This window comes from Styela clava, chromosome 6 (assembly GCF_964204865.1).
Source record: "Styela clava chromosome 6, kaStyClav1.hap1.2, whole genome shotgun sequence".
Taxonomy (NCBI): Eukaryota; Metazoa; Chordata; class Ascidiacea; order Stolidobranchia; family Styelidae; genus Styela; species Styela clava.
The window spans coordinates 6,338,483-6,361,488 of record NC_135255.1 but is presented as its reverse complement, the minus strand read 5'-3'; the positions used below and the strand labels follow the sequence as shown (position 1 = coordinate 6,361,488).

The 23,006-nt window shown below is 37.0% G+C and overlaps 2 protein-coding genes across 2 annotated transcripts; both read right to left on the bottom strand.

Moving 5' to 3' along the window:
• Window positions 1-4,854: 4,854 nt before the first annotated feature.
• Window positions 4,855-7,021, bottom strand: LOC120331212 (uncharacterized). Its single transcript, XM_039398284.2, has one exon. The coding sequence runs from the start codon at window positions 6,867-6,869 to the stop codon at window positions 5,778-5,780; it is 1,092 nt and encodes a 363-aa protein (XP_039254218.2). The 5' UTR covers window positions 6,870-7,021; the 3' UTR covers window positions 4,855-5,777.
• A 4,415-nt stretch (window positions 7,022-11,436) lies between these two features.
• On the bottom strand, window positions 11,437-20,825 carry LOC120331211 (carbohydrate sulfotransferase 11-like). The gene is made up of 6 exons (XM_039398282.2): window positions 20,660-20,825; window positions 20,291-20,502; window positions 19,534-19,615; window positions 19,179-19,285; window positions 18,717-18,869; window positions 11,437-13,318 (listed from the first exon to the last, which is right to left on the bottom strand). The coding sequence occupies exons 1-6, from the start codon at window positions 20,774-20,776 to the stop codon at window positions 12,883-12,885; spliced, it is 1,107 nt and encodes a 368-aa protein (XP_039254216.2). The 5' UTR covers window positions 20,777-20,825; the 3' UTR covers window positions 11,437-12,882.
• Between the last annotated feature and the right edge of the window lie 2,181 nt (window positions 20,826-23,006).

Here is a 23,006-nt window from a genome sequence, read left to right as displayed (position 1 = left end):
CCGATTTCCCATTATTCTGTGTGTTTGTTTTATGTGTTCATTATTTGTTATGTGTATGTTTTTTTGGGGAAATCAAAATAAAGATTATTATTATTATTATTTATATTCTTCATCTTTATAACAAACCCCGCAGCGATAAACAGTCGGGAAAGGCTTGAGGTAAAATAGGCCGTTCCGATAACATATTGGTATATGAAAATGGGGCATTTGGGCACATGTGTTTTCAGTTGGACATTAATAAAATCTGGTAATGGTATGGTTTTATATTTTAATTTTTACTATTTGATCTTGTGGGTAATGTGTTCAAAAGTATTAAACAGTTAAATCGTAAAATTTAAAAAAGTGGAAAAAAATTTGGGAAATTTATACTGATTACACACTAAAACCTCTATACACAAATTATGTTTGGCATTGGAATTTATTTGGCAAAAAAGGGGTTAACATTTGAGTTTCATTGCGAGCACTACTACAAAAAGCATACGTAAAATCTAGAAGTCATTTGTCCCAATGAGGACCTATATATCCTCACTGTGTGTCCCAAACAATGCGCAGGCGTCACATTTCGGTAATATTAAATAATTTCTATATTATTGTAGGACTTTCTAGTCATGTGCGTCTGTCTGGACAACAAAATAAATCAATTTTTCTACCACAAGCGGTTACGCCGTGAACAGTTTTGAATTTTATAGTCCGGCAGAATCGGGCCTTAACATTGTTTTGGGACATAAAGTTTTTTTGATTGTTTAGATATAAAGTCGATGACATAAATAATGATACCCAGGTAGGTGTGGAGTATATAATGTTGAGCAATTTTTTCTAAGTGGATTTCAAGTATTCGTACCAAGATGACGCACATCCTGAACCCGAACCTGGTACATATACAATGTTCCGGGTGTGCGCCATCTTGGTACAAATACTTCAGGAGCCCCTTTTTGTTAAAAATAATAATTCATAACTACATGGGTTAGTTTCGAATACATAGTGACATTGAATCTCCTTACAATGTCAGAAATTCAATTTTAGTAGAATAAATGGTAGTTCATTTCACTAATATAAGCCAAGATCCATCGACAGCATCTAGCCACTTTTTTTGCGCTCTTCAAACTACGTTTGTGTTGCCGCGGGCATTTCGTTTCCCGGCTTAAAGCTTAGAGGCTTGGGAAATATATCATTAGTTAAAATGGATTGGAACAAGGCCATGTAAAACCATCCACTGGTATCTAACGATATGTAACGTGTTTTCTTTTGGAAGAACCGGAACCTTTCAGGTGCAGCATTGACTTTGGCCAAATTAATATATCCTTGTGGGGATAGAGGGTATGCGTATGCGAAACCGAGATGTGCACCTGTTATGCCAAATAGTTCAGTCAAACATTTTGATCACTAGTACATCACACACATTTTCCTGTGTGCTTCGGTTGTACGTAGTAACGCGCACATTTTTGCGCATATGCATCAAATTCCACTTGTTTATTGAGCTATGGGTTTTTGACGAGCCTTTGTGTATGATTTCATAGAATTTGTATGCTGTTCTAAAAAATACTAGTTTCAGCTTTTTCATTCGTTCAAGCCGCATGTTGGAAGTAAGTTTTGTAATATTGCGTGTTGGTTTTCAACTGGTTTATTTATATCCATCATGTGGCATCCTTAAATCAGTGATGTCAGTAAATCTTTAATACAAAAAGATCAATATCATCTGTAATAAAAACAGCAGTACTCACTCAAATGACAGCTTGGAGATGGATCTGCTCCATCGCGTGCCTCTTTCTTACCAGTTTACATGAGTGCCAATTGGTATCTAAGCTCAGCCACAGACAGAAAGTTTCGGACTGCGGTTGGCGTGACGAAATGTTTTTAAATATATATATATTCTACAATAAGATTATTTGATTGCATGTTACTGAAAGTTACGCATTACATGTCTTTTCCCATTGTACTATTCCTTTACTGATATTCGATAATATGACGTTCAGCTGACATAGTTTTTTAAGTGTGTAGATAGAAGATAGGTATAATCTTTTCCACGCTGTTCAGAATTTAGAGATGTACCGATGTATCGGTATCGGGTATCGGCAATATCGGCCATTTTTTCGGTATCGGCCATGTATCGGTATCGGTTAGATTAAGGCCGATATTTCCGATATATTTACCTTTTTGATATGGTCCAGAATGTTTTAAAAGATAAGGTGGAATACTACTTTTCAATTTATTTTTTGTCTGGAGAGATCGTGAGCTATGAGCCATACATGTCCCTACCCCCGCGAGAGAATAGGATTCACGTATTTTTAGCTATTTTCGCTGTCAAATTTTTATATTGACATTTTTAATATTACATAGTAATTATGAAGAAATATATCAACACGGCACATAACAAAAAGCAATTAGGCGCCCAGTTTTAAATCATACAGTGGAATTGGGGTCCTTATTAACGGCACATGGACTTTTGGCACGGCTATAAATTCTGACTGTTTGTCGTCAAGTACGAGTGTCATTTAGTCCGACGACATCGATAAACTAAATTCCGACACAATTATCCCTCTACGCAGATATTAATTTTGTTTAACTACACAATTTCTTTATAGATATATTGACATGACCGCCTAGCCCCAGAGGGCCTAGAGTCCTAGACTGTCTCAAAATATATGATGGCAATTATATAATAATATAAAATAGTAAAGTAAAAAAACATCCTCGACGGTTATATGTGGGCCTTCTTTTGGTCGGTGCTGATCGATATTCTTTCATGTTGGCTTTGACTTATTGCGTCGACGATTACGATTAGCCACGAAATAAAATATTTGAAAAATGCTTTTAATTTGAACGTAGGACGGCGGCTCTAGAATGTGTGGGTGATATTCGATATTCTTTTAAACACGAATAACGATATTCGAAGGTCGCGATATTACCATTAAATTCAAATTGGACATCCCGGCTTATGAGTTTTCTAATTGAACACCGAGGTTACTAGCGTTACTGTACAGTGTATCTTAATCAGTTAAAGCAATCACCGAACATTAATTTCATATTATGTGATATATCTTTATTTCGATCTGAAATAATGTGTACTATGAACAACGCTCAAAGACCATTGTTTTAACCCATCTGCCCTACACAGCACACCTAATTAAGTAATATTTACATAGTATCGGTATCGGAATATCGGTAATATCGGCCTTTCTGTAGTATCGGTATCGGCTTTTTTAGCTTGTATCGGATCGGTATCGGTATCGGCGACAAAAGTGGTATCGGTACATCTCAAGACTTCAGATGGGTATGCGCGAATATATCTGAGAATCGCTAATATTAGTTTGCAATGCGATGAAATCCCATCTTGGCATTTCTGCCTCTCGCAATTGCTGCATATATTTATTGGAGAGGTTCTGTGGCGTGATTATCAAATGAAGAAAACATGGGACTATTTTTTTTTACTTCTCTACTACTCTCAAACCTTGACATTTTGTGAAAACTTTTTTCCATTCAACCTTTTTTTTAAACATCCCCAACAACCACAATTAGTTCTGTCATTAAACTTTCGAAACAAACATATAAAATCATCAACAGATGCATATCACCAAGTCCTAAGTAGATATTGCTAAATTGATCTTTATTTTACCATTTTTCATGTAATGCTTTTTGGTAAACCTTCGTTTTCGTGAATTTTTTGTTGTAGCTGAATTAGAGGGACAGCATGACAACAGACAAGAGAAGCACAGTTGCCTCTTTTAGTTTATGACAGGGTTTCCTAGAAGGGGACCCCGCCTCCTTGGAGGCCACTGTTCGGGTATCTGGGAGCACAAACAAACAGATGGAAATTTGAATATATATTAACAATGTATTTTTATAGAAGAAAAGTAGCAAAAGTGTTGAGAGTCTTTGGTAGTTTGAAAAGCATTGACATAGAACACAAGAATGAACTACATTCTTTCCCAGGGATATACTATTAAAAGGTAGCAATTTTGGCGCTCCCGAAGTATGTGCACCAAGATGGCGCACCTCCTGAACCCTAACCGGGTACACATACTATGTTCAGATTGTGCGCCATTTTTCTGGAGGTCCACAATTTTCTCACTCTTGTTCTCGTGATAGCATTATCTTTCACTTCATTGTCGTGATCATCCCGCTGCATAACAATCCTTGCTAACAAATAATTGGGTGCTCCTGAAGTATGCGCACTAAGATGTCGCATAACCTGAACCCTAACCTGGTACACAACCTGAGTTCAGGTTGTGCGCCATCTTGGGGCGCATACTTCAGGGGGTCCAATAATTGACTGTTTTCCACGGGGTGTATATCCACTTGAACCACTGCCGACTGCATTGCAGACTTGTATTGTTAATTGCCACAAAAGCGGGTATTTTGAAATAGTACTGTACGTATTGCCATATATATGGGTCGCGACCCAAAGCTAGGTTTAACAAATACCTAAAAGTTATTGATTTTATTTCATAGTAAATTTGGTGCTTCTGCAGTTTGAGCAACAAGATGGCACATAACCTGAACATAGTATTGTATCAGGTTAGGGTCTAGGTTGTGTGCCAATATTATTCACAGATTTGACGAAAAAAATTATTACAAATATCAAGCCGTAAAAAATTGCTCAAGGCTGCAAACTTCACTCCCATATAGAAATGATGGGCAATGGCCCCAAGATGAATAATCACAAATAAAAAAAATTCATGTTCGAAAACAAGGTTGGGCCCAAAAAGGCCCTTTATCTGCCGGACTATTAGGATGATAAGACAACATACTATGATGCAATGACGTGTCAGGTTCGCTAGTCCGCCGTCACATCTCTTAAACACATCATATCCTATTCAGCAACCCACGTTAATACAACAACAAAAAACGCATACACAAAGGTAAATATAATTTATTTTTCTTGAGTCAACCAAGCTTAGTGAATTAAAGAAAATGAATCATGTACCAAAAAAAATCAATTAACAATTGTGTATACAAGGCAATACTACATCTACTACAATACAAAAAAAAGTCTAGTTTATTGAAGTACTGTAATGGTGTAATTTTTACCCTAATAAATATAGAAAACACAAAAATCACTAGCAACGCCTGACACTAAAAATAGTTTGATTTGTGACATGTGACAAATGAAAATTTATATCACCAAACAATCACATCATAGCCTATTCAGTTAGGTGCTAAACAATGGTTTTAGTGTTTACTTTGAAGAATACAAAAAAAATTACATATGAAAATAATCTATTTTGGATTAAATACATTAGGCTACAAGGTAGATGCTTGAACTGTAGGCTATTTAGTCGAAGCACATGCCTATATATCCAATACTATGTTGTAAGAGAAACCAAAATGAGTATGGCAGTCACACTTGCTATAACTAGGTAGGTGATAAACAATGGAAATTAAAACAAAACTCCAACAAAGTGGAATATTTTCCCACATTGTGTAAGCTAATACAAATGAATAGCAACGATAATTTCCCCCCAGGGTGTACAGTATTTAAAATGAATTTATGAGGTTAAAGGAGTTGAATATATTTCTTGCATCAGCAACAACACAATCTATACAAAGCGATCAATTTATGCTTCCAATGAGCTTCATAATATTATTGCATTATACCCTACATGTATTTGCAATATGTTGAATGAACGAGAATAGATTGAAAAAGGTGGTTCATGTAGTATTTCAGTGCAATATAAGTCCCAAAAATAAAAAAAAGCAATATGAAGTTTGACCTGATAGAGAAAGATAAATAAAACATGCAATATGATATGTGAGAAAACCGACAGTAACAATTACGATTAGCTACCAAAGCTTCCGAAACTGCCAAAGCTACCGAAACTGCACCCAGAGCCACTACTCCAGGAAAATCTTTTTGTCGCCTTATGCAGAGCATATCCACCAAGTGCTGCAGCCGCTGCACCCCCAATAAGTTTTTTATGCTTTCCAGCTTTCTTCATCATTCCATGACCTCCAGCAAGAGCTGCACCGCCACCAAGCAAACCACCTAATGCTCCCAAGCCACCTTTGCTCTTTTGCTTATGTGAGTATGCTTGCTGTGGTGCATATCCACCTTGATAAGCACCCTGTTGCGGATAATAGCCTCCTTGTTGAGGATATGCAGGGTAAGCTGATCCATACTGTACTGGGTATGCGCCAGGGGGAAATGCTCCAGATGGCGGAGGGTAAGGGCCACCTGCTTGCGGTGCTGGATATCCAGTGTTCGGGGGTGGAAGATAGGCAGGTCCACTAGGTGGATATGGGCCTGGCTGAGGTGGATAAGGACCGGACTGTGAGGGATAAGGTCCTTGTGGAGGGGGATACTGTCCACCATATCCTGGCTGTGGCGGCGGTGGATACGGTTGATTTTGACTAACTGCTAGTCCTTCGAAACCAAGAGTTCCGACTGGCTGATGTGGAAGACCTCCCTCCGGAACATAGGGAGGAGGTGCTGCGGGGTATGGCGGTGCTGCAGAGTGACCAACATAACCATTGTTAGAAGACTGTGGATTGAATTGTGGGTAGCCTGAAGTGACTTGTTGATAATTTTGTGGATGAATTGGACGTGCATTATTCAAAGCCTGCAACCATGAATCCAGTTCTCGACGATTGTCCGCCAGAAGGAGAAACCTTTTATCCCTTGCAATGAACAGGAAAATACAATCAGTCTCATATTTATCAGGAAGCTTTGGTATTTTAGCCATTATCCCTGCTCCAACTTGAATATCTTGGCATTGTGTTGCTATGTTGATATTCCCTCCACGAGGTCCATCTTTATGATCATAGAATACAAACTGCCCATCAGAAAATACCTTAAAATATCTTTTCTTCCAGCCTTTGAATATACCAGTCGAATATTTTTGTAGGTAGCCTTCTTTAACAACACGAGCCATATAGAATCCAAGATTAAAAATTATTAGTATCTGTATTGAATACAAAACATATATAGGACTAAATATAAGTTTTCAATACTGTTGCCAAATGTGTCCCACAGAATGAAATTTAAATAAACAGATGCTATATTTTAAATGAGGTAGCCTATATCAGAGATAGCTAGGTATAAATAAACTATTCGAAAGCAATCACAATTGGTTTTATTCGCTGTAGTAATAGTCAATTCCTTTCATCGCCAAATTTACTTTCTATTACCGGTACCTACTGACCTAATTTTCATTCATTTGTGCAAACAAAATCTATGACTGGCACTTGCCTATAGATATTTACAGAGTGCAGATTAACAGCTTAATAAAAACCCCTTTCAACATGATGCTTCTTCAAAACTTACAAGTAAAAACAGTAGAATTAGAACTACAGAAGATTAGAAGTTATCACACTTTCATGGTTGATTTAAGATCAATATGTCAGAACTTCCTATCGATTATTAACCAATGATTGATGGGCTGAATTGCCTCAGGCAATTTTAGAACTTTGATGGTCACATAACCTGACATTTAGCTTTTAGCACCTGTAGAATATATTAATATTTATACTTTGTACATGGTTAATTTGCGATACATATATCAATCTATCATCAAGCAAACCAACAGTAAATATTTCTATCATAGCTTGGAAACCACCATCACTAATATTTAAAATGAATTATTTATAAAATTTCAGGTTTTTTCCTAATGTAGTGAGAATTTTGTCGATAGCTATGGTTAATCAATATACTTAGATATGTTTTTCTCAAAATCACAGTTGAAATGTTACTCGCTTCAATAATCTAATAGAAAAAGTCTCTTAGCGCGCGGGCAAATAAAATTATAGGCGTAAAAAAAACAAATGCATATGCACTTTGTCTTACAAATAATATACTAGTTTAAGGTTTAAATAATCAAAAGTAGGGCACAGTTCTCAGATAGTGCAATAATTTAAAGTTGAACAAAAATTCAAAAACAGTTATTTTGGTTGACCTAATATGAAAACTTTAATATTATATTATCCTATTTCGATATTTGACAAAAGACATCAATCACAGTTTAGTAATATGTATATTTCATCAAATAAATTCAGCACATGAAACTTGCTGTTTTCGTCAAATTTCAGCTAATAATTCAAATACTTGTGGAATAGTGTTCTTTTGTTTGAAATTTTTTTATTGAAAAATATTGTATAAATGTATGTTTATTCATCTTGTAAAATCAATATAAGAGAGTCAGTAATTATCAATACTCAAGACTGGATGTCAAATTTCTACTTATAATCAATAGTTCAAATAGCTATAAAAAAAATATTGTATGTATGTATGTTTATTCGTCTCATAAAATCAATATAAAAGAGTTAGTAATTATCAATACTGAATACAGGATGTATGCACAAGACCATACTGGTTTAAAGCACACGAATGTGCGGAATGCACCCCTTATGATGAGCATAAAACAAAATAAATCAAATACGTATATTATGGTCCTTTATACAGACAGTTGTGTGAGGAGGGTGGGTGGGTTGATTACTGATCAGAGGCTTACAAAAAAGCGTCTTTTGATAATAATATTTTTGCTTTGAAATATGTATTTTTGTTATTTTTTTTTCTAAATTCAAGTATTTTAAAAACTATGTAAGCTAACTTTGTATAATATTGCCCATTGCTGCATTGGCGGATTGGTGACTATTTTTTATTTCTCCTGACTTAAAACAATATTCAGATATTGAATACGGTACCGGTACCGGTACCGTAATGTTTGCCTGGAGCGTCTCGTTCTGCAGCCCTGTCAGGAACCTTTCCTAGGCGCTACTGGTATCTATCCCCCATGTCAGCCTGTATTGAAGGTTACACACCGCTGATCTAACGTTCAATCACTCGATCATTTATTTTGGTTCTCTGACATAAAAAACGTTGCGTACTTAAACGTTAGGACTATATAGTTTCAGTAGCTCGCGGCACTGCTGCCCATAACTTTGCCCGTGGCGAATTGTATGCGCGGGTTTACCGCCTAGCAGATTATAACAATAAGAAACATCGTGACAACAAATTTTATAATCTGAGACCAAGATGCACAGCAAAAAGCTATTTAGGTACCTATGCCAGCTGGTCTATTCAAGGGTCTATTATGGTTCGTAATCACGTGACTATAATTATCACGTGACATAATCGAAACCACGAGAGATTCGTGATGCACGTCAGTTGTCATCAATGTTCGGTGGTCCCATCTTTAGCTACAAACCCTGCGATTTACTTCGTAATATAATGGTCATGACTCAATTCGTGGCTTGTCTTGCGTGGTCGTGAACTAAACTGGAATGTTTTGGTTTAGTCGTCAACGGGTGTTTTATCGGCCCTTAGTATTAATTTACGACATTTTTCTTATATTTCACCATTGCGAAATTTTTCATGCTTATTTTAACAGTATTTTGCGATGCGAGTTGGCGCATATAGTGTATACCCTGGTTCACATCTTCAAAATCACCATTTTGTTCTAACCCTAAAATGTTCAAGTAAAACAGATACCACGAAAAAGTAGCCTACTTTCAGGTAATTTTAAAAGTTTGACTACCCGATTCCTTTTCACCGGACTAGGACACTTATAAAGACAAAACTACGACTAAATCATCTGATTTATACTTGTAATCTGTAGCAAGCTAACGTTAACAATGGACGTTTCTCCGACCCATAGTTTCCCATACTCTCCCCATACTTTTTGTGACTTCAAATCGGGACGCCTCGAAAGGCAACGACCCCTTAGCTGTGATTTTATAACTTCACATTTTCCGATTTTACTACATAGGCCTACAGTCCTACATTTAAAGCTGTCTCGGCTGTCTTTATTGACCATATTGTTATCGAAATTTCACGCGCATATTCTCTGTCCAAATATCGGGTTCAGTTCGAAAAATAGGAAGGAATTGATGTTAACGATACTGGTACAAATAATTCGAATTTAGACTAATTAGTATTGGTTTTACATGCGAAACGTCTGCCATCAATGGGAATCAGCGGGAAACGAACGCATTCACCTTCAGTAAGTAGGCTAGCGCTGCGCTACACAGAAACAACAGTAACGAGAACATGTTTGTGTATTATGCTGGAAAAGCGGGACTTTTGGCTGACTTATCGGGACGGCGGGACAAAACGCTGAAAAGCGGGACTGTCCCGCCTAAAGCAGGACGTATGGTAAGCCTACCTATCCTTAACTACTGCAAATTTTTTGACACTTTTGGGGGAGTTGACGCTTACTTACAGCTACCTTTAGCTTAATCTTTTGTAGCTTTTCTGACATAGGCGTAACCAAGGGGCTGAGGGGCTATACCTTGACCCCTTTTTCAAACGCTCACGTTCTTACGGCTTTTCGACGTCATTTTGCTCTATTCCTGAAACATTTGATAAGAACTCGATGTTTTCTGGCTAACTATCACTAAACCTCTCTCCAGATAAACCAATCCTGCGGATAGATGAAAATACGCACTTATATGGCTTCGACCGCGAAGTAAGTCTGTAGTGTAGGTAGAGAGATTCTCTAAGACAAGGATCCGCAAGTACTTTTCGGCGCCATCATAAAAAAATTATTCTAATTTCTCGAGGCCTAAGCATATGATGAGCATATAATTTGATAAATAAAAATTAAATATGGGTTTTACATTAAATATATACTACTAGGGTTTTACTAATATTGGAAGTAGAAGTTATTATTTACAATGGACCTTTCGAAACGCCAAAAATATCGATGACTTGCCCATACACGCCCTCTCTAGCTTCAGCGCAATGCGTCCGCAAATGTTGCCCCCCTACAATCATCAACAATGCTTAACCTAGGCTATGTTTCAGCAATCTGACTTCATTGTTTCCGGTAATCACAAGTAGGCTATATCCCGTAAACTGTGCAAGGTTTAGGTATTTTCGAAGAAAATAGTCTTTTTTCAGTTTGTCAAGACAAAATGTCACGCAACCCTTCAAAAATGCTCACACTCTTTATACATATAATCGGGCGTTTCAATGTAATTGAAATGAGAAGTATTTTCAAATTGAAATACTTATTCTTAGGAAAATATGGAGCTACCTATTGTTACCGGTATATATATTGCTGAAGAATGCACCCATCACTATTGCGCCTCGCTTTTTCAGACTTAAAAGTCAAAGCTAATGCAAGGTTTAGCGGTAAATCAGTTTCACCCCGAGTTCTGTTGTTGTTGTTGTTTTAAAATACTTGATACTGAACATAATATTTGTTTTGTTGCTATTTCAATTTTGCGTTTTTTTCATGCCGCATTTTTCAACTTTTAGGTTTAAAATTTGGCTCTGACACTGAAAAATCTTGAGAATCACTGGTCTAAACCAGGCATGTCCAACCATTTTAGTGTCGCGGGCAACTTTCACATGAGAAAATTCATTGCGGGCCGCAAACGTTTTTACCAAACTTAAATACCAGCCCAGTTCCGATTTACGTTAGAATTTAGCGTCGCTAAATCAAACGCCTGGATTGTACAACACTTTTGCGGATTTCTGAACACAAAGACCATGAACAATGAAATTCAACTCAACTTTTATGCAAAATGCACAACTTTCAAGCACTAATATACATTGGCATAAAAAATCGAAAGAAAAATAATAAAGTTTTCTTTTATTTTGTGCGAAACTTGCTCTTGAATGGCATTGCTCAACTGTTTAATATCAACGGGTAGTTTTGATACCGCATAACAAATTGTCGTTCGTCAGCTTGCTCCGTATGCTTTGACTTCATAATTTTCAATTTCGAAAAAACAGATTTGCACAAATATGTTGTTCCTATTGCCACCGCAATACGCATTGCGATTTGTCTCAGGATGGGAAACTCATCTTCATCGATATACACACTGTAGAATTCAAGTTTTCTATCTCTTTGAAACAAGTGTTTCAGTTCCGTTCTTGACTGGACATCGACCAATTCAAGTTGCATTTATTCTGGGGCCTCTTCTACCCGAATGTCAAATGGACAAATAAACATTTTAAAGAGACTGTAGAATTTTTGTAAGCAAGCGAATCTCTCTTTAAATACTTTCAACAACTTCTGTAAAATCATATTCTGTGGCGTTTAACAACGCTTCTTATGGCGGAGCCGTGTGAAATTGAAGCCTCAAATATAGTAAGATTTGATATCATACCAGGAAATTTTTATGTAGAATATGTTTATACGTCCGTATTTATTTAAAAACTTCAAGTGGGTCGCACGAATCCTTCCCGTGAGCCACATGCGGCCCGCGGGCCGCGGATTGACGTCCCTGTAAGGTGGTGTGTATACACTCACAACTATATTGCAATTGCAGACTTCATTCACATTCGAAACAGAACACATTCCAGATAGATAAACTTAAAATAGTTAATGCACACAGTACCAACTCATAACAGCTAATGTACAGCTAATGTACTTATCACAGTGCACGTGATAAGTACAGAACTTAGAAGTCACCTTCAGACATGAACGGACACGGGTCAAAGGTCACTGTATTACAGTCCCTGGTCTAAACGGTTGGGTCGTTGTTGACTTCATTCTGATTAAAAAAAAAACTAAGAAGTCCGAGCTCGGTAAAACACCTGAAGACATCACATACCAGCGAACGCCAGCAATGACAGTGCATCGCCAGTTAATGTGTCGACCACGTAGAACTTACCGCAAGTGCCAGTACCTCGCACTTTATAACTAGGGTAGTTTACGGGTAAACTGTTTTGCTTTTGAGGGGTATTTAAGTATAAAAAACTAACAAATTTAAAAATGCGTTGATTGTTAATAAATCAATTAATAAAAAACAATTGATATCATTTATTTTGGAATTCATTATTAAACCAAACTATCAAAGATGAGTACATGTAACTTTGGGTATCTATGGCCTGCAATTGAATCAATAGTTTCGGTATTTTTTCTAAGCATACCATCGTAATTTTGCTCATTTTTGTATCGTACTTTTAATTTATGAATAGCTCTGCGTCATTTCAAGTCAGTCCCATGGTTTCGGATATCCAAACATTTCAAAGTCATATTGGTACACTTTGTAAATATTGTTGGCAAGTTCTGCAGTCAACGCTGTCCGAAACTCTTCTAATAATCCTGCATCAAAGGGTTCTGGTTTGAGATGTGTGTATGACCCATTTGCGTCATCCATTAATTTTGACAGCAGGTAGGTTGCATCGTCTGGGGCAGTTTCTGATTTCGATATATAGTCATATTGAACGTTACAGGCCTGACATAGCATACTGATTCTACCCCACAAAGGGTCAAGAGAATTATCGGAGTTTGCACCATCAACGATATTAGCAAAGAAATCTACAGGTAGTGAGAATCGTGTTGAATTCTTCTCCAAATTGTATACCATTCCTGAATCGACGTTGGCCTGATTCTGTAGAGATACGTCATGTGATTCCTCCGCCGATTGGCTGGTGAAAATAGAATATTTATAATGTCTGTTTCAGAAAGATCTTAACGCGCGATTCCCTTTAGATAAGTCAGCTGGGCATATGATAAACTACTTTTCCTTGTTTACGAGCATTCTCGGACCCACATGTGTCTCCGCTCACAATAATAATTGGATGAGACAGTAATAATCATAATATGTATCTATGTATGTATAAAATATTATATATTTCACGAAAATGTAAGTATATATATAATTAATGTAATTTTACAATAGGGTGCGTTGTAACATTATGAGTCTTTCGGACTCTCGATATAAATTAACGAAAGAATTAGGAATGGGGATTAATGTATGGTCGCAAATCCTAATTACTATTTGAAGGGCCTCCTTTCTAGAGGGCTACTTGTTTTCCATCTAGAGCAGTGGTCGGCAACCACCGGGCCGCGGCCCATCGCCGGTCCGCGGAAGCGTTACTTCCGGTCCGCAGAGTGGTAACACAAAAACGGACAATGCTGTAATAAAACCTCTACAATCTAACCACAAACCCCACGACTAAAAAAACAACACAACAACAGTAAACCAGACAAACACAACACCAGGGGTCGGAAAAAATGCCGCCCGCGATTTAATTTGTTGCGGCCCTTGAACGACCCGACATTTAATAAATAAAACAAAAATTAATCCCAAATTTATTATTGTCTCTACACGGATTTATGTGGTGACAAGTGCTGCTGTACGGAGCTTCTTATGTAACAAGTAGCGTCAGTTGTATGTTGTTCGAGTTAATTTTGATTTTTAAAATTTGAAAATGTCTGGAAAACGTAGCGATGCGGGTCGAGCATTCCAAAGTGCTTGAACGGAAAAATATTTTCCTTTCTTGCGCATTTCAAAACCGGTTTGCTCAATATACTCAGTCAACATCGCAGTTGGTAAAGGTTTCAATGTTAAACTCGTTACGAAACGAGTCGTCGAAAATTCGACCCCGAGACCCGGGACTGCGCCACAGCTCATCTGTTCGACAGTGCATAACGTGTAACGTGCACGTTCGGAAGAACATATGGCCTTGAGCAGCTTTATCTAAAATGCATTACACTTAGATTGAATTTCGTACTCGCTTGTCAGATCATCATTTCGACGACGAGTTGCCATAAAAACATCATCTTTCACATTGATAATAAGTACATAAAAACAATGTATTGTTGGATAATAAAAAAAAACGCCACATATACATCTCATTGGGACAGGCTTTCAACACAGCAATAGAAGGGTAGCAATGCGAATGGGCCATAACTTGAAGTTTTATTATGGTAGCGATTGTTCGAAAGCGGAAATATTGCGGCCCGCGCGCTACGGAGATGTTTATGATTGGCTCGCAATTACATGAAGTTTGCCGACCACTGCATAACACTATTGAGCAACATGTCTGATTTCATGAACAATTGCCATGTCAGTATGTCGCAATAATGCTGGGTCAATTGTTTTCTCTACGCCCGTATAAGAATGCCTCTAATCAGTCCGACTAAGATTTCCACAACAAAACGATACAGGCATTGTTAACTTTCCCGAAATCTTAATGTGAGGCCTGGTTTTAATCTTGATAACTACAAAAACGGAATAACGAAATAGGCTGGAAGTAAGAAACACGTTACGTGTGTCAATGTCTACCATATCCCGAATATGGGAACCGTTAATGGCCATCGAACAAATACAGACATCACATTAAATAGCATCACCGTCGTTTTTAGTATATTGCCAATATAAATTTCTTAATGCGTATAATTTATTGCATAGGCTTAGTTCGTTTGTATAAAGGTGGTCCGCCAAAAGGTTGGTCTAGCTCAGTGGTTCCCAAACTTTTTCAAAAAAATTGTCTGACGGACCCCTTGCAATTTTGTTTTCGTTTCGTGGCCCTGTGCACTAATTGACTAAAATAAAACATTATCAAAGAAAGACAGAAAGATATCACATAAAACAAGATCACAACAAAAATAAATGCTCCACACGGTGTAATGCAAAACATATCTTCACCTGCGTTTATCACGATAAAATTACATACGATTATCTCAATTTTAATTTTAGAAGACATTTTGAAATTGATAATACAGAGTTGAAAACGTAAAAATATATGCCTACCGTTACCGTGTGTCAAAGACTAAATTTGACATCTAAAAACTAAAACGTAGTGCCTTTTTGACTGCGCTATATTTAACGCTATCTACCTTTCAAAACAAAAGCGTAAAACAGCATTTAGAAACGGAGTGGCATACTTTATCAACTACCTACTGTAATTCTCTCCTATAACAACAAGCATGCAATAAGGCAGCGCAATCTACACCTCCAAGTGCAGTTTTAAGTATTTAGCGGGATTTCCAAACAATGGCCGCTATGGCTAAACGGCGCTCCAGAAGCATATGTACCAAGATGTCGCACGACCTGAACCCTAACCGGTACACAATACCATGTTCAGGCTGTGCGCAATCTTGGTGCACATAGATTACTTCTGGAGCTCCGGTCAAACCACGGCGACTGACTTTTTAGCTGCCCCAAACCGGTACCACGGTAGCAAATTAAAAAATCAGGTTGGGTAAAATTTTGATGTCGTAACCGAGGCATGTCGGATGTATTGACAGGGCTGCCCACAGTTGGTGACAAACAATGAGTAGGTTGGTACTTTTTGAGGTTTGGTTCCAGATTTAAGTAGATATAATTCTGTATATTAAACAAAAACACGGCACATGACTTTGTTAATATGCCGATAATTAGGCTTGCACGTAATTGACAAAAATCAATTCCGTAATTACGGCAAAATCAATTACGTAATGACCCCGGAATTGCGATATTTTTCCACGCATTTGAACCTATCATAACAACCCATTAAATCCACTTTTTTTTCCGAATGGGACATTGAAGTTGTGTTTTTCTATTTTTGGCAGTACTACACGCCGGCGGCAGATGTTAAGGACAACTATCAAGGAGTGAATTCAAATTAATTTTATTCTGATTTTTATCTTTTGTGTTAGCTTTGGTTTTTCTTTATCACCTTCGCAAATTAACCGTCCCATTTTTATGCGATCAATTTTATTTTATCATTACCGACACTGGTATACGGATATTTATGAAAACGATAGTTTTTTAAAACCACCTTAGTACTGAATAAAAATTACGGGTTTCTAATTTATTAACCAACGACGAGCGTATTCTCTCATTTGATTATACTTGCGATTTCCTCGCGACGAAGACTTGTTTTTGCAGCGTTTTCTGCATTATCCGACATTAATGCCTTGTTAGCATTTTTATAATAATAAATATTGATGTCGACTTATTGACGATATTCCGAAACTGAATGTTTATAAGATTATTTGCGATAAATTTAGATCAAATATTATTTATTTGCGTATAATTTAAATACCGAACTTATATGGCATGCCTTCTCCGAAAATACAAAGTTATATCGCAAAACAATGCATTTTGTGACATTTATTTTACACTCACAACATTTATTTGCTAACTCAAGTCGGCGATCCTATCGGCCAAGATTGACAAAAGTTTCAGGCTCATATTTGATTATATATGATAGCAGTTAAATTTTCAACGGTCCGCGAGGAATCCGTCGTTTTGGTTCATTACGCAATCTCTCTTTTGTCGTCAAATTGCTATTTGATAAGCGCGACATTAATTATCACGGCGAGGTATTGGCGCGAGTGATCAATCGCTCTTTTCGCTTATTTGGTTCCAATTCGTCGCGAAAGCTCTTCTTTAAATTTCACAAGATCGTCGTGTTGAAAGGTTATGGATATTTTCCTGTTTATACCCCAAGTCTGAAATGAAACAGCCAAAAACGATATGATATTCCATGTTCATATATCAAGTGTTGATATTAACAATAAAGAATGGTTAAGCATTGCTAATCCACACTTGGTGGGGAATTCCCACTATTCAAACGCGTAAATATAAAATAGAAACGGAACATATATACCATAAGTAACGGAAAACTGGAACAAGTAAATAATAAACGAGAATATCGGTCGGAGACCGAAGACTTATCGATCGTAAGTCGGTAATTAGTTAATAACTCGCTAATTATACGACATAATTAACCCAAAATCGATAGGCGTCTGGTCCGAGGTAAGGTGCATGCACATGCAAAATTTGGAGCAGATTCAACCACGCGTTCGTGAGATATCGCGTTCATCTAACAGACACACACACACACACACACAGACATACATACAAATACCTATCAATATACTTACCGATCTTAAGATCGATAAGTAATAAAATGGATACAAATGTTTGATAGGCCATGTTTGATAGATTGATCTCCTGCGTTCATTAGTCATTTCACCCGAAGAAGTTGAAACCGGGCGTGTTAGCGTCCATCGGTCTTAACACAATTCTATCCCTTATCTATGGTTGAGTTGCGGGAGAAGTTAAAACCAGATGTGTTGACGTCAAACGACCCTACTCAGTTCTTCCCCCATTAACTAACTAATAATTTACATTGGCCACGCCAGATAAGTTGATAATAGGTTAGTAAATGGCAACGCGGCATGCCTTCCTTCACCTACGTAACAAGAGAGAGAAAAACGGCTGCGAATACCGGAACTCTAACTTTTTCTACTTGTTGAGCTTTCATTTTCGCAATCGACGAAATTGACTGCTTTGAAGAAAGCTCGTTTCAATGCAATAATTACGACTTTACGTAATTCGTAACTTCCCTTCCGTAACTCCAAATAATTACGTAATTCCGTAAATCCGTAAATTACGTGCAAGCCTACCGATAATACTGATTACTAAATTATAGCGCCATTAAACCATGGCATGAGACGCCGCGGTTTGTTTGTGGCAGGAGCTGCCATAGCTTTGTGACGTCACAATCGGGAAAGCCTAATCGGAACAGAAAGTGAAGAATCAGTGTCCTCAGCAGAGATTGTAAAGCATCATAATGCGATAAATGTGTCTTTCCAAATTTAAGCAGTTAATTTTTGCATTATCAAACTTTGAGCCATCCAACAGATTTCTTTCGCGGACCCTCGGAAAGTACTTCACGGACCCCAAAAGGTCCGCGGACCCTAGTTTGGGAACCACTGGACTCTAGCTTTACCGGTCCGTCACTTGAAAAAGGTTGCCGACCACTGATCTAGAGTCTAGTCTAGACAGTAGGTTTGTTGTTAGGATAGATAAATAATTCGTGTGTATCGCTTACATGAAGACTTGTTCGTTATTAAATGACTTCAATAGCCTCTAGTCTACTATATAATCTCATATTTCCGTGGAATAAGAATACAAACTTTTTCTCATTGAATACTTGGACAGTTTAATGTTCACATTGTATCTGTTTCAAATACTAATCAGTGAATGGTTTTTACCGAATAATAAAACCAAAATGTAATAAATAAATAAAAGTAAGTGGGACTTACTTCATTAATGACTTTTCATCAACGTTTGGATGTTGTTTGATCCAGCTTTTATACGCAGACATGAGCCGAATTAATGGATGCCGTACCAGCAAAAGTTTGTAATAGTATTTGAGTCTGTACGAAATGGACTCCTCTCGGTAAGAAGATAGAAGCCTGTAAAAGTTTCATTGCATATACTTTATACATTTGATGAACATTTAAACGGCCCATTATAAATGTCTATATTGCATCCCGTGTCTCAAACCATAGAATATCTATCACGTGGAATATCGATATTTTTTCAATGTACGTAATCGTATTGCATAAACCGGAATGTAATTGGCAATCAGAAAACACGAGTTCAATCAATTCAATCATTTACTTTTTAATTTACTTCAATTTAATCATTAACTTAGTTACTCGTTCGATGCTTACACCATCATATTTATCACAAATGATCTGAGGTAACTTTAGGTCAAGTACCTCAGTGACAAATCGTCGTTTTCCTTACGTAGCAACTTCCTCCAACCTTCAATTTGTATATCATCATTTGAGCAAAATATCACTTTGTATTTGTCTGAAACTATCAGCTGAAAACAATGAAATTTGTCGTTTTTGGTGAAAATAGCATACCACTGAAATATAAATGCCACAGTCATTTTATCGACTGGGTACTACTTTTGTAACAATGTTTTATTCCGAATGCTATACCGAATCAGGAGTCAAGGCATAGATACATAGTTTTTATACTTTTTGCAGATGCTAGAATAAAAAGTCGCGCAATACGATTCTTCAACCGATAAACAATGAAACTCTTACACTTTTATTATTAGCTTACATTCGATAAATACTTCTTCGTGTCAGGTTGGTCCGTTTCAGTGATATTCCGACAAGAACATGTTTGATTCAGTCTCTCGAGTCTGTAAAAAAATAATGTTTCATACGTTAAATAGTAACGGAATTTCAACGAAAAAAAAACAGAACATGCTCTAGTCTAGCCTATAGGCAGGGGTGAACAAGGTTTTTAGACCAGAGGCCAAACATTTTGCCCACCTAGTCAGGCGGGCCATGTAAGTGTGACGTAAAAAGTTACATTCCATGAACAATATTTACAGTGTTACCAAAGCAAAAGTGGAAAACAATAAGCTTCGTGTCAAAACTAAATTTAATCGCAATCTCCTTGAGCTATTTTTTATTTGGTTGTGGCACCATCAGGCGGGCCAGATTGAATAACCCAGAGGGTCGGATTTGGCCCGAGGCCCGTAGTTTGCTCATGTGTGCATAGAGTAAGGGAAACAAAGATTTTTCTCCTACTAGTGAAAGTAAATAAATGACGGTAATTTGAATAGTAATGTGACAGGTATATTGATATCATGTATACGGATGCTGTTGTAAGCTTTCCACAGCCTACGGAGAAAACTAAAATTGTCGCACGAAAGGGCAATTACGCATTCGATTCAGTGGTAATTTATTCACCGTAGAGCATATGGATTGAAATCTATACGATCAAACCTGATTTTCTCGCGTCTAATATTTCGTTTGTGTATTACGTAGTGGTTTCAATCAATTTGATGGACGTCATGATAAGAGTGCACCTTAATTTCAATATGGCTTCCATTTTATCGTCGAGTGTAATGTCTTCCCGTTTGTATATTTCAATCTCTGTTTTCAAGTGTGGGATGTCTACTACGATTTCGCTCGTCGATTCTTTGGCATTCTGAGATTCTTTTGCAATCGTGCTAGTTTTCTGCCGAACTACGTTTACTGTTGTGGAGTGTCCGGTATCAGCTATATTCTTTTCGATACTCTGAAACATTTATTCGATCAAATTATGTTTTTTTACAATTTAAATTGTGTATAGGCACCACAAAATCATGGGAACAGTAGAATGACATGTTAATAAATAACTTCTTCTTATGACGTTTTCTGTTTCGGTATGTTTACAATGAAGTAAATTCATGTACCCGAGAATGGTTATCATCCGTATGGAACAGCTGCAAAAAATACATCAATGTTACCACGACGACAGCAGCTACGATAATTCTTTTTGTTTGGTATCTTCTCATATCTAAAATTGTCATTGATTTATTCAACTAATTTAAATTATTACTGAAAAATATCCAAGTAAATCCAAGTTGACCGGTGCAGATTTAATCGAAATTCTCGTAAAGCACGGCATTCACATGTGTTTCACTTCCCAATCGGCACTACTATAAATTCCCGCATATAATCCTAAAAGTTGTGAATACAGTTAATGCACATTACCAGTTTAGTCCGTGCTTATTGAAGTCTCGTTGTAGATATGAATATCTAGAAAATTGCGCGTCTACCATCAGCGTGTTTTTAAAATCGTGGCGCGGCTTCATTTAAGCAAAATAAATGCTGCCAAGATTTTACGCTTTTGATACTTCCCGCATAAACAATTACTATTGAACAACACTTCAACTCCAAATATAAAATAAACAAAAAAGTTACTAGGAAATAGAATTAGTTACTTTTAGTTTTTTGTTGAAAACCAAGCGCCCCAATAAAATTATCAGGCGACCCAGTTTCGGGACGCGATCTATAGGTTGAGAAACACTATATTATAGCTTTCATCGGTATAACGTTTCGTGGGCCAGACCACATTTTAATGCAAGAGTTTATTGACTATATATTCATGTCATTTTCTGTGACACAGTTAGCATTCTAATAATGATTTAGGGCTGTAGGGTTTTTAATTAAAAAAGGTTTTGTTAGACAGTAAGAAATATATATTGACATCGTTCAGAATTTTTTTACATCTGCAAATACGAGCCATAAGTTTACATTGCCTGACTGTTAATAAAGCATATTACTGAAAACATTATTTCGTTCAATAAACTTAGAATAAGATTTAATTATCAACAATTACACTAATACCATCTACAGCTCGCCACATTTAAAGTCAGATAACGTTCTCGCACAATGCTCTGCTAACAATAACTAGACTTATGGGCACGCCTCATATTGTTTTGCTATACGCTTCACGGTTATGCGTAACTAATATTCCAGATTATACAATGCAACTGATGACACCGTTGAGTGAAAGTAAGTTACCACAAACGCGTTGAATATTTTTATGTGTTGTTCTTGCAAATTTGTGCAAAGTGGTTACCGGCCTTGGATTTTTTTAATAATTTTGCACACACCAATTCAATCCCATCAGTCAGAGTAGACTTAAAACACTTTTTCAAACATAATAGTCGTTAGTACTTTTATTATTCCTCTGGCTTGCAACGATTAACTCGCCTTCTAGTTCCATCACAGGTAGTGTCATCAACAGTTACCACGTATAACAATATTTAATCTTGTCACTTGATTTCTGTTGCAATACAGAAATATAGTAAATTGAAATACATAATGAGGCATAGGCTTGAAATCATAAAGGCGTCGATCGGTATTTCCTAACGCGCTAGTCCGCGCAATAATGATTTACATTTTCAGTAGCTCTTAGCTAGTTAGCATTCTCTCGCAACAATCCCCTATATTTCTTGGTGAGTGTGCGTGGCTTTGCCTTGAACAAAATTTTGGCGCGCGAAGACGTCATCAAAAATGCGCACTTTGAGGTGGTTCCTCTTTCTTGTTACCGTGTAGAATAGATTGCCGTATCGGTTAGCCTACTGTGACAGATTGCATATCCGTACCACTTTGTGTCGCCTCCCGTTTCCATATATTTGAGCATCGCTCCCTTTTTGTTCTCGAATAAGGGAGTGGGGTGATATTGGTCCCACATATCTAACTTGGTTTTTGGCATGTCCGTTCGGGAGCGTATTTGGAGTTCAACGTCCGGTGATGTCATGAGTTTATTCAAATTTATAGAACCATCTTCTGTATGTATTAGTAATTTAATAATAAGATTACGCGGCCGCAGAATTTGGTGTCAGGGGTCAAATTTCCATGACGTTATTAAGTTTATTTAGCGCATTGTCCTTTATTACTTAACGCATACGTATACTTGCTTCTGACCCAAAGTTGAAATCTTCCAATAGAGGCACAAGCTAACATCCGGGGCATGTTAACTTCTGAATTTTTAACGCATAACAAATTCAACGCATTGGCTAAAAATGCCCGAAAGTGCTTTTGAATAAAACTGTTCGCGTTAACTTATTATGTACAAAAACGCCATGCGAGTCTAAAACAGTTTTAAATAGAATTACCCTCTTTCGAAATAAACGTATAACGCAAACCCACCAAGTTAATGATAATAGATTACTAAATGCCTACGCATAATAACGGCTAAGCCACTTTATAAATGCAAGGTTGGGGCTATAATCCATCTAGTATCATATT

Coding starts and splice junctions, on each gene's coding strand:
- LOC120331212 (XM_039398284.2), bottom strand. CDS start 6,869: ATGGCTCGTGTTGTTAAAGAAGGCTACCTACAAAAATATTCGACTGGT.
- LOC120331211 (XM_039398282.2), bottom strand. CDS start 20,776: ATGACAATTTTAGATATGAGAAGATACCAAACAAAAAGAATTATCGTA. Junction 20,503..20,659: donor CGGATGATAACCATTCTCGG/GTACATGAATTT, acceptor TAAATGTTTCAG/AGTATCGAAAAGAATATAGC. Junction 13,319..18,716: donor GATGAAAAGTCATTAATGAA/GTAAGTCCCACT, acceptor TATTTTCACCAG/CCAATCGGCGGAGGAATCAC.